This window comes from Xiphophorus hellerii, chromosome 18 (genome assembly GCF_003331165.1).
Source record: "Xiphophorus hellerii strain 12219 chromosome 18, Xiphophorus_hellerii-4.1, whole genome shotgun sequence".
Classification (NCBI taxonomy): Eukaryota; Metazoa; Chordata; class Actinopteri; order Cyprinodontiformes; family Poeciliidae; genus Xiphophorus; species Xiphophorus hellerii.
The window spans coordinates 15,815,036-15,836,315 of NC_045689.1; the positions used below are offsets into that span (position 1 = coordinate 15,815,036).

Genomic DNA, 21,280 nt, shown 5'->3' on the forward strand with positions numbered 1-21,280 from the left:
TGTTCACATCTGTTCTCAGTAATGCAACCTTTCTGAGCAGACACCGAAATGGCCTCGACACATACCATAACAGCCAGAAAACATTATGCATTCCTCTGACCTGCTTTCCTTCCTCTCAGCTTCTGTATGTCCAGCAGAATCTCTTTCTGAACGGGACCTCTCCACAAAGTAAACTTTCATCATTCTTTGCCGCTTGTAAACAATGATTACAGAGCACTCAAACGGACATTGCCGCACACACACACACACATGCTCTACTCACACACTCACACGGGAGAGTAGGCAGGAAAAAAAGGAAAACGCTCGCGGCATGATAATAAAGGACTTGTTGGCTGGGGTAACTAGAGGGCAACGGCCATAACTCCTCTCCCTGTGTGTGTGAAAGGAAGCGGGAGAGCTCGGCAGAACCACAGAGTAATACACGGATCATGTGGCTGGAGCTCTGAGTGTCTACTGCTCAGTGCTGAAGGAGATTGGTACCAAAAGGAAAAGCAAGGGGTGGGAGGGTGCGGACACCGTGACTTCTACTCTACTGCTGTAAGTGACAGAGGAGACCCACAACTTTGTTGCATTGAGACACCCAGAAAAACTGAGCGGGCGCAATGAATGTGGAAACGGATGAGGATGGTACGATGTCGGAGTGGGAGGCCGTGCTGGAGCTGGATGAGGCGCTGGCAGGGTGGCTCCTGCAGGGTCCGGCTCGAGGGGAGTGGGGCTGGGAGTGGGGATGGGCTGCGTCGGACCTCCAGGATCCAGAGTGGGACAATGAGGATATTCCTGCTGTAAGTTGACCACCACTTGTAAGCAACAAGCAGAAAAGTACCTTTTTCTTTTGGCTTTAGTACTAAAGCTCCAAATGGACATAGTTACAAGAGATTAAGTCAGCAAACAAACTTTGTCTTTACTTCTTTAAGCGCAGCTCTCAGTACTAATTCCCAGGCACTAAATAAAACCACTGGGTTTGTTATGAGTCATATCTGCTGGAATCCTGCTGGAGCTCAGAGGTCTGTTGTTAATAGACATCATCAGGTTGCTGTGTGGCTGACTTAATATTCCAACTGTGTTACGAGTGTTTAGCTGTTTTTAAAGGCTGCAGAAAAGAAGGTGTGCACAGTTCATCAGACAGTCATCGCTCACACAATCAGAACAGTATTTTACATTACCTCCTAGTCTCAAACCTCAAACTGAAAAATAAATAACCAAAGATATGTGCATCCCTCCTAAGACGGAATTTATTTTTCTTTTGTTTGAGTAAACTTCTCCTTCCTCCATTGTCAGAGATGGTTTCCTGAGCATTTCCTGCCAAATGGGAAGCCTCTGGCACAGATTCCAGGAACTCTCTCTATGGAGCACATTTGGAAATTTCACACAGGCTTGGATTGGAGAAAAGTTTTCCTAGAAGGGAGAAAAAACTGTTGTGCATTTTAGGCCACAATGTTTGACATTCTGTGTCAAATTCCCACTGAATAAAAACCCCATTCATGAAAGTTTGTTTGTCAGAAATCAGATAGTTTAACTTTTAAATTGAAAACTTTAGTCACTTGCGAAACAATCGTCACCCTGCTGAGTATGTTCAGTCTGTCCGTTATGTCGCCTTGTTCCTCAGCATCAAGAATCACGCAGCCTGGCAGATAGTTTGGGCAACATTCCTCCATTGTCATTCACTATCTTTCCATTTCGTCCACCTGTAAAAATCCCCCACAGACATCAAGTCCAGGCGTTACTAAATAAAGGCATACATCCTTACAGAAGCTGTGGGTGGTTTTAACCAGGTTGTCTCACACGCTTGTATTGCAGAAGCAAACAGCCACTTGTGACTGAGCATGAGGATGAGAGTGGAAGAGTTTGGGAAGCATTTAGATGTGTGTCTGTGTGGTGTTTCTGCTGCTGCTGCAGGTGCTGAGCCCGACATACAAGCAGCGCAATGAGGACTTCAGGAAACTCTTCAAGCAGCTCCCTGACACAGAGAGGCTCATTGTGGGTGAGTGGACAGCACACACTGAGGCCATCTGAGTACTGCCAGGGTGCACCCTGTAATTAAAGCATGATAAATCCTCACTCAACAGACATATTCCATGATCTAAGGTTCTTATTTGACATGTTTATACAGTGATGTTGGATTTATTTGTACAAAATAGTGCATAAGTATTTAATGGAAGAAAAAGTACTGGTTTTTAGTGGAAAGTGGAAAAACGCTTTCCAGGTTTTTATGCTAAAAACCTGGAAATTGTGGTGGTCATTTTCCTCTAATATCCCTAAGTTAAAAATAGTCCCTAAAAATAGTTGCAAAGCAGTTTGGTTCAGGATTCACCTGATTTTTAAATAGTATAAACACAGCTCTGTATTGCTAAGATCAGTATAAACAATAAACACAGCTGTGAGGGCCTGAGGGATTTGTTGGAGAAGGTTATTGAACAAACAGCACAATGGAGACCAAACAACATAACAGACAGGTCAGGGACAAAAATTTGGAAATGTTTAAAACAAGGTTAGGTTACAAAAATATATCCAATACTTTAAAAAATATATATCATTGAACAAATATATATATAAAAAAACAGTTTGAAGCTGCAAAATATATGAGCCTGGTGAAGAGAGTCACCATCCAGCAGCATTTGAATTAATTTGTTTAAAGTCAGTCCTTTACATAATGTTGCAAAATTGCTTGATTTGTTATAATGTATGTATTGTTCACCATAAAAAGTGTCATTGATAGTTTGGGCAACTATCTGCAAAACTATCTGCAAGATGTACTGCACACCACAGCAAAAATGTTGAAACCAATAAATTCACCTACTTTTTTCTTCCACTTTCTAGAAGCAGATACCTCAGCATGTTCACACATTGCAGTCCAGCTTTAGCTTAGGGCTTTTTTAATATGTAGTACTTTCAGCAAATACATGTTTAAGGCTAGATCAGCTAAAAATCGCCAGTTTTGTCTTTGTCTTTATTAAGTTTACAGCACAGCCAAAAGTCACTAATCTGATCATTGTGTTTCCATCTAGAACCACTATGGCAGATAATTCAACAAAGTGTTTCCCTTCAAATAATATAGCAGGCAGTGGGAGCAGGCCTCATGCTAACCGAAAATGTTCCATCTTTGGCTGTTTTTTTTTTTTTTAAACCTGCCGTCTTCTGTCATTTTGATAAATTACAACTCACGTCCCACTTGGTGTTATGTTTCTCTTAGTGAGATGATTGTCCTTTTTCTTTCAATAGCTACTTTTAAAGTTGTTTTTTTCTTGACCATGGAGATTTTGGAGTTTTTTTCCATTTCTAAATACAACAATTGAATCAAATGAAATCCTACATTTTATTTGATCAGAAATAGCAAATGTTACAAATATAAAAGAGAAGCATTTTAAGGAAAAACAAATGTGTTCAGCATTTAGCCATAAGTTAGTAAAATAGATTAGTGACTTTTGGCTGTGCTGTAAACTTAATAAAAATGAAGAAGTCTTAGCTTCTTGTGGGTCTGCCTTTGTTGAATTATTGTATGTTGAATTTCAGTTGCTTTTTTACTGAGCATTATTTTTCTTGTTAGCTTTGCACAGCAAATATCTTTTCTTTGACATTTTGACCCTTTCATGTGTGTGTGTTGTAGACTACTCCTGTGCTCTTCAGCGGGACATCCTCCTGCAGGGACGGCTCTACCTCTCTGAGAACTGGATCTGTTTTTATAGCAACATCTTTCGCTGGGAAACTCTCGTACGACCGAACACTGTTTATGCATCTTTGTGGTTTCACTGTCAATACCACGGAACGAGGGTGTGTATGCAGATGTATAATTTGTGCTTGTGTGTTCAGCTGACAGTGCGGCTAAAGGACATCTGTTCAATGACGAAAGAGAAGACTGCTCGTCTCATTCCCAATGCCATCCAGGTCTGCACAGACAGTGAGAAGGTGAGGACGTTTTCATTCATACTCAGCATAATGATTTGTCTTTTATCACCAGTAGGGGGGGCATGTTATAAACACTGATAGGTGCTCCTAGTAAGTCTAGAATACCATAACCAAAGAGTAAAACTTAAGCTGACAAAGGGATTGAAAAATAATGTGACTATTTTTTAGATTTTTATTTTCTAACTAATGTCTTTAGAGAGCGTTAACAGTCTTTTTTCTATGCCTTATAGCACTTCTTTACCTCATTTGGAGCCAGAGACAGGACCTACATGATGATGTTCAGACTCTGGCAGAATGCCCTGCTTGAGAAGGTAGATGAATTATATCTACTTTTTCATCCTACAAGCCTTGGTAAAGATGTAATATGGACCTGCAAACCTCAGAGGAGCTTTAGTCATTTTTTAGTTATTAGTTGGGGGGTTTCTGGGAGCGCCAGGAGGGGTTATCAAAACTTTTAATCACTGACGTGACAAAGAAAGATCTGAATACCCTGGCTTTGAAAGATGTACCTTTAAAAAAAAACCTAAATCATAAATGATAAATCTCTTTTCAGATCAAGCAGATTAAGAAATTGACTAATGAATCTTTTTTTGTGTGTGTGTGTGTGTGTGAAATTATATTCTTCATCAATCATTTTTCAGCAGTTAACAGGTCAGCTTTGCAGGAATATTTTTTTCTAGGTTTTTCTAGTCAGGGTTGAGACTTTTTGATGGCAGTGTTACTAAATGCCTTTTATGTTCCCAGCTTAGTGCATGGATTCACTATCACACTGAAAATTGCCTTAGACATCCCTTGGATTGATGGAGTCAGGAAAGTGTCTAAAACTTCAGTGTCCAGCTGTGTATTTCCTATAGAGGTAATGACTACCATCTGCACTGCACCTGTACAGGTCATGCAGTCCAGTGTCATTGGTGACTGTGGAAGTTAGTTTGTTCTCTACAGCCATCTAAATGTTTTTGAAGGTTTGGTATCAAACAGATGTTCCAGCACCATCTCTTTGGCTTTTTTATTTCTCCTAGAATCATCCTTTCATCCAGTCAGTCCGTGACATCTTTTCTTAAGCTCACTTGGAACTGTGGTTTCCTCTGTTTAGGCGTTCAGGGTTTCCCTCAGAAAACTAGCTAAGCCTGTTGGTAGGAGTGCTATGGAAGTCCACCAATTGCCCCACTGTGTTTTTGTGTTAAAAAATGTTAAAAATTGACAGAAAATTGTGGAAATAAAACATCAACAACAAAGAAAATATAGCAGTGCACTCAATAAAACTAGTGTTTCTGTAGGTTTTGTATGTAGAATCAAATGTCTTTATCTTTTTTACTAGATAATTGTCTGCTAAAGGTTACTGATGTTTTACAATATATAAGCATAGCTTAACTCTTCTTTGCTGTCACTATTACTGGTGTATTAAAATAAATTTTAAAAAAGGAGGCTTTTCCTGGTTGGGGGTCAAGTAAAGCCTGGTGGCCCGCCAGGCTTATAATACTTTCGGGGGAAACCCTGCTGGTAATTATGGTTCTAGTTAGGCTTTTATTTATATTTTACTTCTAAAAATCTCATAATATGGTTCAGTCTCAAACATAGACTCATCTTTATGCCTATTTGTATTGCTTTTCATTGATATACACTGCCTGGTCAAAAAAAAAGTCTCCACCAAAAAATGGTCACACTCTCTAATATTTTGTTGGACCGCCTTTAGCTTTGATTACAGCCCGCATTCGCTGTGGCATTGTTTCAATAAGCTTCTGCAATGTCACAAGATTTATTTCCATCCAGTGTTGCATTAATCTTTCACCAAGATCTTGTATTGATGATGGGAGAGTCTGACCACTGCGCAAAGCCTTCTCCAACACATCCCAAAGATTCTCAATGGGGTTAAGGTCTGGACTCTGTGGTGGCCAATCCATGTGTGAAAAAGATGTCTCATGCTCCCTGAACCACTCTTTCACAATGTGAGCCCGATGAATCCTGGCATTGTCATCTTGGAATATGCCCGTTCCATTTGGGAAGACAAAATCCATTGATGGAATAACCTGGTCATTCAGTATATTCAGGTAGTCAGCTGACCTCATTCTTTGGGCACACAATGTTGCTGAACCTAGACCTGACCAACTGCAGCAACCCCAGATCATAGCACTGCCCCCCCAGGCTTGTACAGTAGGCACTAGGCATGATGGGTGCATCACTTCACCTGCCTCTCTTCTTACCCTGATGCGCCCATCACTCTGGAACAGGGTAAATCTGGACTCATCAGACCACATGACCCTCTTCCATTCCTCCAGAGTCCAATCTTTATGCTCCCTAGCAAACTGAAGCCTGTTTTTCTGGTTAGCCTTACTGATTAGAGGTTTTCTAACGGCTACACAGCTGTTCAATCCCAACCCCTTGAGTCCCCTTCGCATTGTGCGTGTGGAAATGCTTTTGCGTTCACAATTAAACATTCTCCTGAGTTCTGCTGTTGTTTTTCTTCGATTTGATTTGACCAAACGTTTAAGTAATCGCCGATCACGATCATTCAGGATTTTTTTCCGACCACATTTCTTCCTGGAAGACGATGGTTCCCCACCATCCTTCCAGTTTTTAATGATGCGTTGGACAGTTCTTAACCCAATTCTAGTAGTTTCTGCAATCTCCTTAGATGTTTTCTCTGCTTGATGCATGACAATGATTTGACCCTTCTTAAACAGACTAACGTCTTTTCCACGACCACAGGATGTGTCTTTTGCCATGGTTGTTTAAGAAATGAGGAGTTACTCATTGCATCAGCTGGGGTTAAATAACTTGTTGCCAGCTGAAAGATAATCGCCTATGCAGTACTTATCCAATAGGAGGCTTGTACCTATTTGCTTAGTTAAATCCAGGTGTCGACTTTTTTTTTGGCCAGGCAGTGTATATACATAGCTTTTTTGTTTCCGTCCTCATTCACTGACATCAATCAGTCTAACTGGATACTTTTCCTGTGCAAAGTGCATAATTCATATTCACTTGCTCCAGATTTCCAGACGCAGCTCTTTTGCCGCACTTCGTGTCAGTTTACCTTCTTGTAGGATTTTTATCATGCTTTCCATTGTTTCAGCTGACAGCTTTCTTGTTGGGGCCATGCTTCCCTGTCAGTCAGCCTAACACAGGTATTGTTTTAGGTGTGCATATTATGCGGCGATTACATAAATGTTACATCAACTTGATCTGAAAATGATTTTCTTTTTGGTATGTTTTACAAAGCCAGTGTGTTTAGCACTGACTTTGCTAAACACAAAGCCATATTAAATACTTAATATTTTGTTTAGTTTAGTTTTAGTTTTCAGTTTTTTGTTGTTTTTTTTTTTTACTGTGAATTGAGACAAATGACTGATGATCCTCTGAAGGTAGCAATTTCACATTGTTACTAAATGTGAAATTTAGTAACAACTTCACAATCTCAAACAGGCCCTTCCCATGTTTGAGACATTGCCAAGGGCTCCAATGTCTCAAACATGCTTGAACTTTTAGATAAGTTACTTTATTTATTCAGAACATTTATACCATACACTGTTTGCACTGCTTATTCTCACATGTGTTACTGTGAATGGACCTCTCCACGTCCCTCATTTGACTTTTTGCATCTTTTGCAGCCTCTTTGCCCGAAAGAACTTTGGCACTTTGTCCATCAATGCTATGGCAACGAGCTGGGCCTAACCAGTGACGACGAGGATTATGTCCCTCCTGATGACGACTTCAACACCATGGGGTACGTCTACAATAAAACACAGATAACTACTGCCACCATTCTAAATATTTACATCTTGCGACTTCACTCCCCAAAACAAAGAAAATATAGAGGTTGGTGGAAGTCCTACTTAGCAATAAGTGGTGTGACATCTTCCTTATTTCTCCTAGACTGAAGCCCAAAGGGGGATTAAGTTGCTATTAGCATGGCTATCTAGAGAAACAAGTTTAGGCTAATAGGAGCCTGGAAATGGAAGAGAGTGTTTTAAGGTTGATACTCTGTTGTTTCTATATCTCTTTTTTTTAACTAGGGAGAGAAGTGGGTATTTTGGTTAATAACATTCATTTACAAAACTACTTTCAATTTCTTTTATGTTGCCCTTTGTTGGTTGTCTGGTTACAAAAAGGGATGATAGAGTGACAGACAAGATATGAATTATTTGTGAGCCCTGTGAAAATACTGACTGGGTAACCATTAGCTACTAACAATGCTAAAGATACAACTGAAAGAGTTGGAAAATTCTGAACACTGATTTGTTTAGAAACAACTGGAGTAAAACTGTGTTGTTGTTGTTTTATTATTTTAATCATGTTAGAATGAGACAAAACCAGATTTGGACAAGTTAAACCTGGACTGAAATATTCTTACATTTACTTTTGGGAGGACAATTTTGTTTAAAGACTTCGTAAGCCATTTTATTTATGGTTTCCATTTTGGTTCTTGTGCTTTATTTGGATTCTTCTGAGCAGTTAGAGAAGACTTTTATAACACAACAGAGTTCTGTATACCCTGTCAGCTGCATATTGTCCATAAAACCACTGAAACATAGGGCCTGGTCCAGCTCTCCATGCTTCCTTTGTCCTCATCTTCATGGTCTTACCATATCAATCCCAACCCATTTTAAATCAACAGTGCTGAATACTTTGGCACACACAGGGTTGTGTGGGGGACAAAAGCAGGGCCAGATACTTTTAACTGAAGAAAATGAATCATGAGTTCTGGGTCATTTCTGATGTGTGGGCTGAAAATGAATTGTTTATAACCGCTAATTGGATCTGAAAAGCACAGTTTTCAAAACTCCTCATAAGTCGGTCCAGGCTCCTCCATTAGATTTTGCAAAACAAGAGGGCTGTATACAGCTTTGGACATGTTGTGGATTTTAAAAGAAGCTGATGTTTCAAAGATAAGGAAGTGAGTGTAGTAAATCACAGCTCTCTGTTGCCCCCAGGTTCAGTGAGGAGATTCCCAATGAAGAGAACGAGATAAACAATGACAACTTGACAAAGAACAGTGCAGACGCCAAGCCTGAGGGGAGTCCTCCTTCACTACACAAGAAAGTTATCCCAAATAACTCCCTCCCAAGTCCTGGAAACCATGACACAACCATCACTGTAAGTCCCTGATGGGGTTTTACCACCAGCCAGCAAGTACATTATTTTAAGTCTGTGAGAGAATTTTTTTGATGGGGTGAAACATCTTTTAAGCTAAGAAACCATTTTTCTCCTTTTAGTTTGAAATTCCCGCAGAAGAATTTGCAGACTGCCTACCGCACGCCGAGCTGCTGACGGTGCCCCTAGTGGTGGAGGACAAGAACGACACCAGCGGGCCTGGTGGTCCCGTCCCCTCACCTTCGCTGGACTTTAACGACAATGAGGACATCCCCACTGAGCTCAGTGACTCTTCAGAAACTCACGACGAGGGTAGGTACTGAACTCAAACTCAGCAAAAAGAACATGACACAAAAAAGTATAAAAGTCTTTGTTTTTGCTTTCCTTTGCTATGTAGGTGAGGTGCAGGCTTTCCATGAAGACTTGAATGGCAGGCAACATATCAACGAGGTGTACAAGTTCAGTGTGGACAAGCTCTACGACATCCTCTTCACGGAGTCTCAGTTTATGAGTGACTTCATGGAGCAGAGGCGCTTCTCAGGTCAGTAACCCTGATTTTAATTCGTCTGATGCACCTATTTTAGGGAGAAAAAAAACTGAAAACTGTCATTTTTGGATCCAGATATTGTGTACCACCCGTGGAAGAAGGAGGAGGCAGGAAACCAGACCAGAGTGATAATGTACACCATCTCTCTGTCTAACCCTTTGGCACCAAAAACCGCCACTGTCACAGAAACGCAGGTGATGCAGAGACGTTTTCTCTTGAAACTCTCAGTTTTTTTTCCCGATGAACGAAATTCAACACACACATTTCTGGATTTGTCAGACTCTGTACAAAGCCAGTCAGGAAAGTGAGTGCTACATCATCGACGCTGAGGTGATCACGCACGACGTGCCCTACCATGATTACTTCTACACGCTCAACCGCTACATGCTCACACGGGTGGCCAAGAACAAGTGTCGGTTACGGTGAGCACTTTTGTTTTATTTTGGAGACTTTTATTCCTGCCCTGCTTTTACATTTCTATTTTATAATCATAAAAATGTGTTTCTCTCTCTTAGTGTTTCAACAGAGCTGAGGTACAGAAAGCAGCCATGGGGGCTGGTCAAAGGATTCATTGAGAAAAACTTCTGGAGTGGACTCGAAGAGAACTTTCGCCAACTGGGTAAAGCTTTGTGACTTCATTTTTGTTTTCTAGTCATTCCTTCACTAAACATCAATTGGTACCCTATGAAATGGGGATAGTTGTGAAAGGAAAAATCTTCTTTAAATTGTTGATTTGATTATGTCACAATAAAATGGCCAAACAGTCTTATCAAAGAACAAGTCTTTTAGTTATTTTAGTCAGCCTAAATTAGCTGAAGCTCAGTTACAGGAGTTGAAAAGCAGCTTTGAAAATAAATTTTAAGTCTTGCTGCAGATTTTTGGATATACGGTAGGTTGGGACTTTGACAGGATAATTTTGACACATCAAAATTTTTTGATTTGAATGAATCCACTCTAGGTCTGGCTACGTTTAGTTTCATTGTCCGGCTAAGAGGTGAACCTCCACCTCTGTCTCAAGTGTTTTGCAGCCTGGTTTTCTTCCAATATTGCCTGTATTTAGCTTCATCTATCCTCCCAAAACTAATCTGGCCTCTACCCCGCTGAAGGAAAACATCCCCACACCATCATGTTGTCATCATGTATTTCACCATGGTGTGTTTAGGGTGATATGCTGGGTTAGTTATCAGGCAAGTTGTGCATGTAGGTCATAAAGTTTAACTTTGCTCTCTTGTGATAAAAGCACCTTTTGACACATATTTGTTATGGATTCAAACTAGTATTGAGGTTACAGCTTAAGGGAGTTTTATTGTGAGGGGATTGCTTTAAAGGAACTAAATTATAAAAAAAAAAACATTTATTATTTTCCTTACAGTTCACAATCATGCTCTACTTTATGTGAATAAAGTAGAGCATAAAATCCCTACAAAATGCATTGAAGGTAGTGGTTGAAACATAACAAGCTCAAGAGGTATGGATACTTTTTATGAACATAACATTCAAGCTCAGTCAAAACAGAAAGCAACTTGAAATTGGGTTGACGCTTGTTGCTCTTTGGTGAATATAAGGAAAACAGTCAGAAAAGCCAAAAAGAAAGAGTATCAAGTTAGAAAAATCAAAGAAAAAAAAAATCAGCACTATGGAACTAAAATTACCTTTGCTCTAATGTTGGGGAAAATACAGCCTTGCTTGATGTTGAAATAATGACAAGGCCTCTCTGCAAAAAGAACCTACAAGAATAAATAAATCCAGATTTGATGTCAAATACTATTTGTTCTGAAATGCAAATAAGCTCGAGTAAACGATTACAGACAAGCAGCAAGACAAACATCCACCTATGTTGATGACAGAGGCACAAGCTGCTAACCCTAACCCCTAACCCAGAGGCACAAGCTGCCGACATTAATTCACTTCTGACAAATAAGCCGCACGTTTAAACACCACTTGCAGTTAATTGCTGGTTTGCTTGATTAGAGCACAGGGCTGCTCTCCAGAGTAAGGCAGGAGTTGCAAACACCAATAAGTTACAGTCACATGAAGTTCATCCCTGAAAATGGACACAGATGTTTCTGTGTTGCTGCTAAGTTTTACAGCAAAAAAGAGAGAATGAAACCACCTCATATCACATCACGTCCCATCCTGACATGACAGACGTTTTCTACCTCCCCTCAGAGGTGGAGCTGTCCAAGCTGGAGGAGCTCCTGATGGAGACCCACCAGCTGTCTCCGAAGGCCAAGGTGGTGAAGAACGCTACGGTGAGGCGGAAGAAGAGGCCTCTCCCCCACATGCGAAGCCAACACCTGGATGAGGCCCTCAGTCCTGTTACCACGCCGACAGACGAGGAAGTGATTCAGAGGATCAAACATGTGGTGGGCTCCACACAGACGAGGCACCAAAGTCCAGAACACCCTCACCTGCCAGGAGGCCTGGCTCTGTACAGCGTCTCCAAACTGCTGCTCATTATCAGCTTTGTGTATGCTCCAAACACACACACACACATAACACTTTGTGCACCGTTATTAGGCAAGTCTTATATTTGAGGATTATTTCTATTAAAAAAGAACTACAGTGCTCTTAGTTAATCAAAATGTTAATAAATCTAAAACATGAACCAAAGTTTAAGAAAGTAAAAGTCAGGTTTTGGCTTTCTTAAGAAAATATCTACATATGCACAATTATTGTCCAACTATTGCACAGAATTATTACTACCATTACTGAATAAAAAAACTCACATTTTCACTCACAGTTTTTTCCCCATCTCTCTTTTTTATTTTCACCTGTTTAAGTGAGAATTATAAACAAACAACTTAAAAATTTCCAGTAAATATTTCCGACATCTTAAAAAAAAAAAATCAGTTGGCAACACAGGCTCTGATTTTTCTGCTGTTCAATAACAGCGATAACCTTTCCATTCATGGAGTATGTCAGCTTCTTGATCTGTTGACAACCAAAAACCTCAGCCTCCCAGAGAGGTGGACTGCTTTTCTTCACTGTAAATTTGCCATTTAGCAAATGCCTACAAGTTCTTAAAGGGATTCTGGTCAGGTGAGGAAGAGGAACTTGTCATATTTCTTGCCCCAGTGTAGAGATTTCAGCTTACATGTTTTGTTCAGTTTTGATTGGGTTTCAGCCTTCTGTACCGTGGCCATGTCTCTGAGTTCTGAACATCTTGTACTTCTAGGGACTCCAGATAGGTTGCAGTTCTGAGATATGACAGAACTGTAAAATGATGGTATCCTGGATGCTTCACACTCGATTCTTCTCAAATTCTTGGCTGTTAATTTGCATCTTTTCTTAAAACGTTTCTTTCCATTTACAAAACATTTGATGGTTCTGTGATCACACCTTGATATTCCTGCAATTCCAAGAGTGCTGTGGGAGACTTTGGGTATGTTTTGACTTTTCAAAGTCTCACTTTTGACTCATTTTGTTTAAATAAAAGAAGCTGCCTAATAATTATGCACATCTTAATAGGGTGTTGATCTCCTTAGGCTCGACCCTTCATTGCACAGATACACATCCACTGATAAGCTTTAATACAATAAGCATTGAAATTTATCCAGCTTGAAGTTAAAAAATATATATATACCTAAAAATGATCATATGGTCAAAATACTCACTTGCCTAAAAACTTTGCACACTTTGCATATTCAAACAAATGTTGTTTATGTAGAGGTGATGCACACAATGTCTGTTATCACTGTTTTACTTTGTGTAACTTCTCTCTCCTTTTCCTCCCACTGCCATCTGTAGGATCTGTGTCAGGTATATGTTTTGTTGTTAGCCAGGGCCACATGCAATACTGTGCAAAAAAAACCCCAGCTCTTGCTTCTTTATATTTATGCTTCCAATAATAGCGACCACAAACACCCAGATCTCCTCCAAGACCCTCTCCGTACAATCCCTATATCTCCTCCAGAGTTACAGAATAATTGAACCTGGGAAAAGATTAAATTGCAAACAGGAGCGCTCTGTGTTCCACTTAGGTGACTCCTGATGGTGGTTGATTGTATGAACTTTATTAAGGGCTACAATTGTAAATGAGGATGAGTCTGAAACACACTTTTATTTTTTGTTTTTTTGAACAAATTTGAATTGTCTTGCATACTTTTTCTCACTTCTCATTTATTCACTTTTTCTGTTGGACAATCATAACGAACCTTTTAGATTAGTGTTAACAGTGCCTTATATAATTAAGTCTTGTCTGAATGTCTCTAAATATGTGCCAACGTACCTCATAAAGATCCTAGAGTGTGAATTCACAAATTCAGACAAATATATATGTATCATGTTATAAAAGTTGAGTGTCGTCACGACCCGATTCCTTGTTGGAACCTTACAGTTGATCATGAGGCATACAGTGAGTGTGTACTCATGAGTTTAAGCAATGTGATTTAAAAATGAAATATATCATTTTAGAATTAGTGATAGAATGTTTGTTTTATTTTATGTTTCCTGTTTTTTTTATTTTTTATTTTGTGGCACTCTTTATTCAAGGTAAGAAGGACAGAAAGGTGGGGAGCACGCTACTACGCAACACTAAATCCCTACTACTTTTATTAAATAAATAACTTGAAAATATCCCTTAGCGTAAATGATGATAAATTTAACCGCTAAACGTGTAGTGAAGTTTAACTTAAATAAATAAATCTTAATATTGATTAATATCTCCTGACTTCTTTATGTGATTAAATTCTTCCCTGATGATACTGATTATTTACACGCATTAATAATGTTACACATCAATTTGATAGATAAGGAGGCAGATCTTCTGCTGAACTTAAATTGTTCCCCATCTTCTCTCTTTGGAAAGAAAAATATAGAGAAACAAGAAATGATGTGAGGCTTTTGCACAGAGCTATAATTTTTCAGTAACTCACGTGGCTCAGATCAGTGATTCAGCTCTGTCGTGACACGCTCCAATGAAAAGCAGAGTTTTAACTGTGCTCCTCCTTTCTTCTTGCCCTCATTAGCTTGGTCCTGCTGGTGTTCCTCAACATGATGCTCTTCTATAAGCTTTGGATGCTTGAGTACTCAGCTCAGTCCTTAACAACATGGCAAAGTCTGCGACTTCAGGAGAGGTACGTCGGCGTGGATCCACACTCTCCTTATGCTTATTATCCACACAGAAGTCTTTTGTGAAAGCAGTGCGAAGTGATTAATGGCCTTCATGGCGAGACACAAAACCCAATCAGCAGAGAGGCTGAGCAGAGATCTGCTGTTGTTATTTTCACCACGGTCTGCCACACACACACAAACACGCCCCCATATACATACACACCCTCTCAGACATACAGACTAAACTATGTCCATATGGCCGCTCATGTGACAGGAAAACACTGTTTCTAAAATTACCCGTGAATAGCTTTGGGCTTACTGAAACAATTTACCGAACTGTTTATTGGCAGTCACTCCAAATGGAAATCATGCTTCAGTGGCTTCACCCTCATGTTGAAGCCTAAATGCGTGTGCGCGTGTGTGTGTGTTTCCCAGTAAGCTGCCTCAGACCCAGATGGAGTGGGCCCAACTTCTGGAGGCGCAGCAGCGTTACCACGACGCCGAGCTGCAGAAGTGGAGAGAAATCATAAAGTCGTCAGTAGTTCTGCTGGACCAGGTACTGCAACACAAGAAGGGGTTTTACGAGCTTCAATCCATGAGAAATGTCCAACGCTTGGCGCTGCTGTAATTTGACACAACTGGAGCTGAAGGGTTAAACGGCCCCTTCACTAAACACGAAGTCTCTATGGACCTGAGTTTGGTGGAGGAATATGAGACAGGAGGTCTGTTATTACTTCACTGCTGCACCTTAAAGTTGAGAATTCTTTTCTTTCTAAATGCTGCAGCTCAGATTATCTATGATGTGAAACATGAAGTTCAACAAGGATTGATGACCAGTTGATGAAACTTACTGGACACACATTAAACAAATAACACTGCACAGAATTTAAGAAATTATAAACATTGCATAAAATTAACAATGAAAATGACTGTTTTTAAGCACAACTTAAGGTTTATTTATTGACAACATTCATCTGCATGTTTTTATGTAAAAAGAAAATTCGTAGATGCCTGAAGCTGAAAATATTTCTCTGCAGCTCATTAAAATTTGCCATTTCACAATTACAAGTATTTTTGAAAAATCTGTTGAGGCTATATCTGAATCACAGTGTGTTACAAATTATTTACACCCCTTGAGCTTTCTCATATTATTTCTTGTTACAACCACAATCTTGTGAATAAATGAGCAAAGCAACCAAGAGGCCCATGGTACCTCTGGATGAGCTGCAGAAATCCGCAGCTCGGGTGAGAGAGCCTGTTGACAGGTCAGTAGTTTACCACAAACCATATGGGGGTGGGTTGGAGTGACCCACCCCCATAAATTGAGAGTTTTTGTCACATGACAAAATTTAACTCTTTGGCTAATATGCAAAATCCTATCTGTGGAGGAAAACTAACACTGTACGCCAGCCTGAATACAAAATCCTCACAGTGTTACAATGTGGTGGCAGTGTGATGCTTTGGAGAAACTGTTAAGAATCAATTATAAGAATAATTGGTTCTGAATATAAACACCAACTGAGCTGCTTTTTTAGTTGATCTAGAAGCATATGGTTGTAACTTAACACAATGCAAAACACATGAAAACTATTGAAATGCATTGTAATCTGTCTGCTTTGAGACCCCAAAAGACAGTAATTCTGCCTATAATATCCATATATCAGATTTGTTCAAATGCAGCTTGACTATTGTGTTTGAAAAGATGTTTGTAATTCATAATATTTTTCCTGTCTTTAACACACTGGTGTTTTCATCTTCAGATGAAAGACTCATTGTTGAACCTCCAGCGAGGCATTGGTTTGAGGGACTACAGCTCCGAGACCGAGGAGAAGAAAAGTCGCTACCACTGACACACCACCACAAGGCCATGAGGGCGTGCCGTGCAATATAAGGACCTGTTTTGTTTGTCAAGACGTATGGAGGCAGCAGCAGGGCAGAGAGGGAGGCGGGACCAACGGTGAGCGGGTCCAAAGACACAGAGGAAAGGACAGTAGTAGTTTCTGGAGCACCCAGAAAGGGGAGTGTTGGAGGTATTCCCAACATCTCTGTGGCATCATGGGAAGACGCGAGACATTCTCGCTCTTTACACCAGTGGGAAAACGTTTCCATTCAGCTCTTTTTATTTTCAAGTGCATCCTACTGTAAGCCATGTCAACAGGAGAGTCTCCGAGATAAAGAAGGAACCACTGCATGCATGTAGACAACAGTCCTCAGTGTCAATATGGTCCAGTTCCAGTCGATGTATGTCAGAAAAAAGACCAGAAAAGGAGAGACCCAGTCAAAGGACATGGGTGTCTTTTTGAGTCTTAAGCATCTCTTGACTGTTCCAAAAACAAAATCGGTCCCTCAAAGTCCATGCTGTAGCGTCCCTTTAACAAATCTCTGGGTGATCCGAGCAGAGGTTCAACAAAACAACTGGTATTCTAGCCAGGAGGTCAGCTTTACTGATCGCTCTCCTTGTTTGAACCTGGTCCACATGGTTCCTGTCAGGGCTGGCTCCCTGTCAGACCAGCCTGTCAAAATGTTACAAATCTGCGGATTGCTGAGAACCCAGTTTGTCTTATCAGCATACAACAATCAGATCGTTACTAACCGCTACTTACAATTACGTCTCCTCGTCCTGATGAAGTGGAATGTATTAGTCCGTTAGGACTTGATCAGATTTTCAACACAACTTAACATTTAAATTGGGGACTCTGCAGTCAGGCCAGTAGGGAGAACTGCATTCTTACGTGTTTTATTACTAAGCTGTGATGAAATTTCTTTACAGATGTTTCAAATTGGAAAACATTCTATGAATATATTTGAAATATATAAGAATATTTCACTATTTAATATATATTTCAATATAAATATATATAAATACATGACCTATATTTATTGTTAATTTATGTACATAGAGAAATTCTCAGAGCTCGAGACCAGTTAGAGTTTCTATTGAAAAGTGTTTTCTTCTACGAAATGCATGCCAGATATGTCTGTGACATGTCCAGTGTGCAAGTATGATTCTGCATTTGCGCGATTATATTCGCGCTCCTATGTGTGTGTGTGTGCGCGTGTGTGTGAGAGAAAGGGTGTGTGTGTGGGTCGTTGGGTGTGCTTACACATGTGTACTGGAAAGTGTGACATTTTTAGCCATTCCACACTCGTATGTTTCTTACTTTTTCTCCTCTTCTGGCTCCCTGCAGCCAGACTGCCTTTATTTTATTTTGAATGCTAACGTCTTTTGGATAATGCCTTGCATTATTGTCCCACCGGGGTCCAGTTTACACTAGAAGAGTTTTGTTCCAAAGTGATGTATCCAGAATCTGAAAACAAAATGAACTCCTGCTTTTGCAAAAAGTGATTGGTTGTGGAAGTTAACACATTTTTAAAAATATATTTATTAGAAGAAGGTCCTAACTGAGTGAAGAAATTGATGATTTTCCTCATTTAAATGGATATGTAATATTTTGGATGAAAACCCTTCCTTTGCCCTCTGTAAGCAGCTCCATTGTCACCGCTCTGGTGGCTTGACCTCTCTTTGCTGAACAGGAATCTTTTGACATTTTGAGAAAAGCATTCCATGTTTGAACCACTTCTACATCTGGAATTGCTAGTAACTAGATAGTAATTTGGAAAGAAAATCGGAATCCTTCAAGTCCTCTTTAAGTTTAAGTTCTAACTGATCAAAAACAACAAATGAATTAATGATGACACTTCTCAAAATGCCAAACTATCCCTGTAATCCAGATTATTGTAATTTCCCTCTTCTTATTTCAAGTGTCTGTTTTGGGTGCAATAAAAGCATGAAAATAAACGTTACGCAACTAAACTGAACCAAAAGTAAAGAGTAGAATTGCACCATCACAGTTTCTCACATTGTGCTAAATGGAGTGTTCATCATGTATGTCATGTACTATATATATATATATATATACATTATATATATATATAAATATCTATATGTAAGAAAGGAGATGCGTTGTAGAGCATCTTTGGAGAGTTTCTTAGCAAAGACCCCCGTACAGCACTTCCAAAAATGAAGAAAGAAAAGATTTCCTCATTAAACAGTGAAGCACTTTAAGGCCTTTTCAGGTAGAGAATAAAAATATATATATAATGGTTCTGTTTAGAGATGAATGTAGAGGAAATACTACACTGGTGATTTACAACTTTCAAACTCATTAGACGTTTTTTTTTTTTGGAAACTGAGATCTTTCCTAAACACATCCCGAATATGAAAAATATCAGATTTCTCTATGTTTTTAGGGTAAAGAAGGGAAAAGTGAATTCTGGATGCCCCGGCTCTGTGTTTTAATGGTGGGCATGGTGAAACTTGGAGAAAAGCTCCTTGACTGGATTTCTGCTATGCTTAATGTAATTTTAAAAAGTCACAGAGTTATGATATCAGAGGAAAATCTAGAAGTTTGAATGTGAAATGATGTTCCTTAGGGTTCACTTTTAAAATCCTGACTACCACAGTTAACAGAGAAGCTGTGCTTCATGTAAGTGATGGTGAAGGAACGTCATGTTTTTCCAAATAAAAATATGGCCGAGATGCTTTAAAAGTTTGTTTTTAAAGGGTATTTGAAGTGTTCATTTTACACAAGCAGGTGTTTTTCATTTAAAATTTAAAATATTGTCAGATAGGCATGGGCCGGGTTGTTGTCCTCGTGGTTTCGTAATCTTAATATCTGAGTTTTACAGTATTATGGTATTTACATAAAAAAAATTATTGTATAACATGAACTTTGTTTATTTATAGCAAAAAAGAAGCAATCATTCTTACTGCTGCTAAAATTATGTAGTTTATACTAATACTGTTGTAAAAATGTATTTTAATTTTGATAAGCAAAAAATATCCACCTGCTAAATTTAGGTGTATTTTTTAAGTAATACTTTTTTTTTTTTTTTTTTTTGCTGCTGCGCTCTTAATAGAGCAACATAAGGATAACAATCTGATATTAACTGGTTAGTTAGTGGGGCTCTCTGCTCCAGTACGGCCTGCACTGGTTGCTTTACAGAAACGGCACTTGCAGCTCGCAGATTGTAGCTTTTAAAACGTTCCTGTACAAAGGAACGATGGGTGGAGCTCTTTGAGTTTTTACTCTGTGATTGTCTGCAACTTGAAATATTTCCAAGCAAATTGATGTTTCTTGTGAGTGAGGGAAAAATGAAGGACCCCTTCTTTGAGCCACCTAACCAGCAGTGCACAGCAACAGGTGGTGGAGGGTTCAGAGTTTTTTTCCAAGCAACTGGAGAAAATCTGATCACCCCAGCAATTTGTCTGGTATTTCCTGACTTTAAACTGCAGGAACGACTTAATGAAAAGGCTTTTAGCTGGTTTTATGACCTTGGTATAACTCAATACCTGTAACCGGTCCATGCCTATTCTCACAGCTTGATTTGGATAAAACAAGTTGTCAGGATGTATTTCCAGCGTATCTACAGTTATGCAAAATTTGACTTGCACAAACATAAGCAACAATCAATCCCTGTTTGCTTTCAGTCTCTCTTTTCTAGCTTGCACTCGCACAGTTAACCTGTGTTAAATGAATGATTGTATGGTTGCTCTTGCTGCTGTGTAACACAGATGGCCCAAGTGGGTTTTTTGTTTTGTTATTATTATTTTTATTATTATTATATCACTGATAAGAGATTGCGTGGTTCAGTGATTGCACCCCGTTCGGCATGGCGAGTCTGCTGTGCTGAACATGCAGCACTGTGTTAACCCAACTGGAATCACGCGCCACCTCCTGAAAACGACCACTGATCAAAACTCCTGGCAAACACTCTTCTACAAGTGTGTCTTGAGATAACATGTTCTGCTGTATTTCTTTTTAAAAGCAATTCTACTGTATTTTTTTTATTATTATTCTAGAAGATGTTTTCATCTCTAGACTTTTAGTGAGATTTATACACAAGATGAGTATACTTTAAGTATATGTTGTGTATTTCTGCAGTGTGCACACAAACACACTGACAAAAGAATCCGGCCTGCGCTGCGCGCGGGTTTTGACTTGCTGATGATTTTGCCTCATAGAAACCGAAAAAAAACCCCAGAAGTGGCTTTCTGGTTCATGTGAAGTAGAAACTGGAAGTATGAATAAAGATTTTTAAAAACCCAAATAAATTGCGTTGCTGTTCTTTGTTTGTTTGTTTGTTTGTTTGTTGGTTTTTGTTGTGGGTGGGAGGTTTCTATTTAGAGCTCTTTAGATTACAGGAAATTCAAGTGAATCGCAAAATTAAGCCGTACAAAACGTGCACTGTGCATCATCTGAGGAGATTCTATGAAGAATAGAAAAGACAGATTGCCTGGTCAATATGAAATATTCATCTGTCACTGCACTTTAGAATGAAAACTGATGGATAATTCATGGTATGTTCTGAAAGCACTGTTATTTTGGGAATTGACGCTTTTTATAATCTTCCCCTGGTGAAAATGAGCTTGTTGTTGTTACTTGTACTGCTGTTAACTTAAGTATTAATTACTATGTAAATGTGTTGATTTTTTTTCTTTTTGCATTTACTGAGATAGAAACAAGCTTTCAAACAGTTAAGATGGACACAAGATGTGCTACAGGAAAAAATTCTGTATCATTTTGAAACTTTATTATTATCAGAGCCATAAAGAGCCAGATTCAGTTAATTGGGATATTATTAAATTTAAAATTTAAACATTAAATTTAATGCAGTAACTCAACT

The 21,280-nt window shown here is 39.2% G+C and overlaps 1 protein-coding gene across 11 annotated transcripts in view; it reads left to right on the top strand.

Annotated features, from left to right (window-relative positions):
- The window catches only part of gramd1bb (GRAM domain containing 1Bb), a 109,693-nt gene extending 89,031 nt beyond the window's left edge, over positions 1-20,662 (top strand). For 8 of the 11 annotated variants that reach the window (XM_032590487.1, XM_032590490.1, XM_032590489.1 and 5 more), the window contains 16 exons: positions 1,897-1,981; positions 3,605-3,708; positions 3,808-3,903; positions 4,134-4,214; positions 7,509-7,624; positions 8,832-8,994; positions 9,114-9,303; positions 9,389-9,532; positions 9,614-9,732; positions 9,818-9,960; positions 10,054-10,157; positions 11,708-12,008; positions 13,289-13,300; positions 14,509-14,616; positions 15,029-15,149; positions 16,354-20,662. In XM_032590487.1, the coding sequence (XP_032446378.1) occupies positions 1,897-1,981; positions 3,605-3,708; positions 3,808-3,903; positions 4,134-4,214; positions 7,509-7,624; positions 8,832-8,994; positions 9,114-9,303; positions 9,389-9,532; positions 9,614-9,732; positions 9,818-9,960; positions 10,054-10,157; positions 11,708-12,008; positions 13,289-13,300; positions 14,509-14,616; positions 15,029-15,149; positions 16,354-16,443 (1,977 nt within the window). In that variant the 3' untranslated portion in view covers positions 16,444-20,662. The remainder of the gene's footprint in view (positions 1-1,896; positions 1,982-3,604; positions 3,709-3,807; positions 3,904-4,133; positions 4,215-7,508; positions 7,625-8,831; positions 8,995-9,113; positions 9,304-9,388; positions 9,533-9,613; positions 9,733-9,817; positions 9,961-10,053; positions 10,158-11,707; positions 12,009-13,288; positions 13,301-14,508; positions 14,617-15,028; positions 15,150-16,353) is intronic. The other 3 variants (XM_032590488.1, XM_032590492.1, XM_032590497.1) reach the window with 2 other exon arrangements.
- The last annotated feature ends 618 nt before the right edge of the window (positions 20,663-21,280 follow it).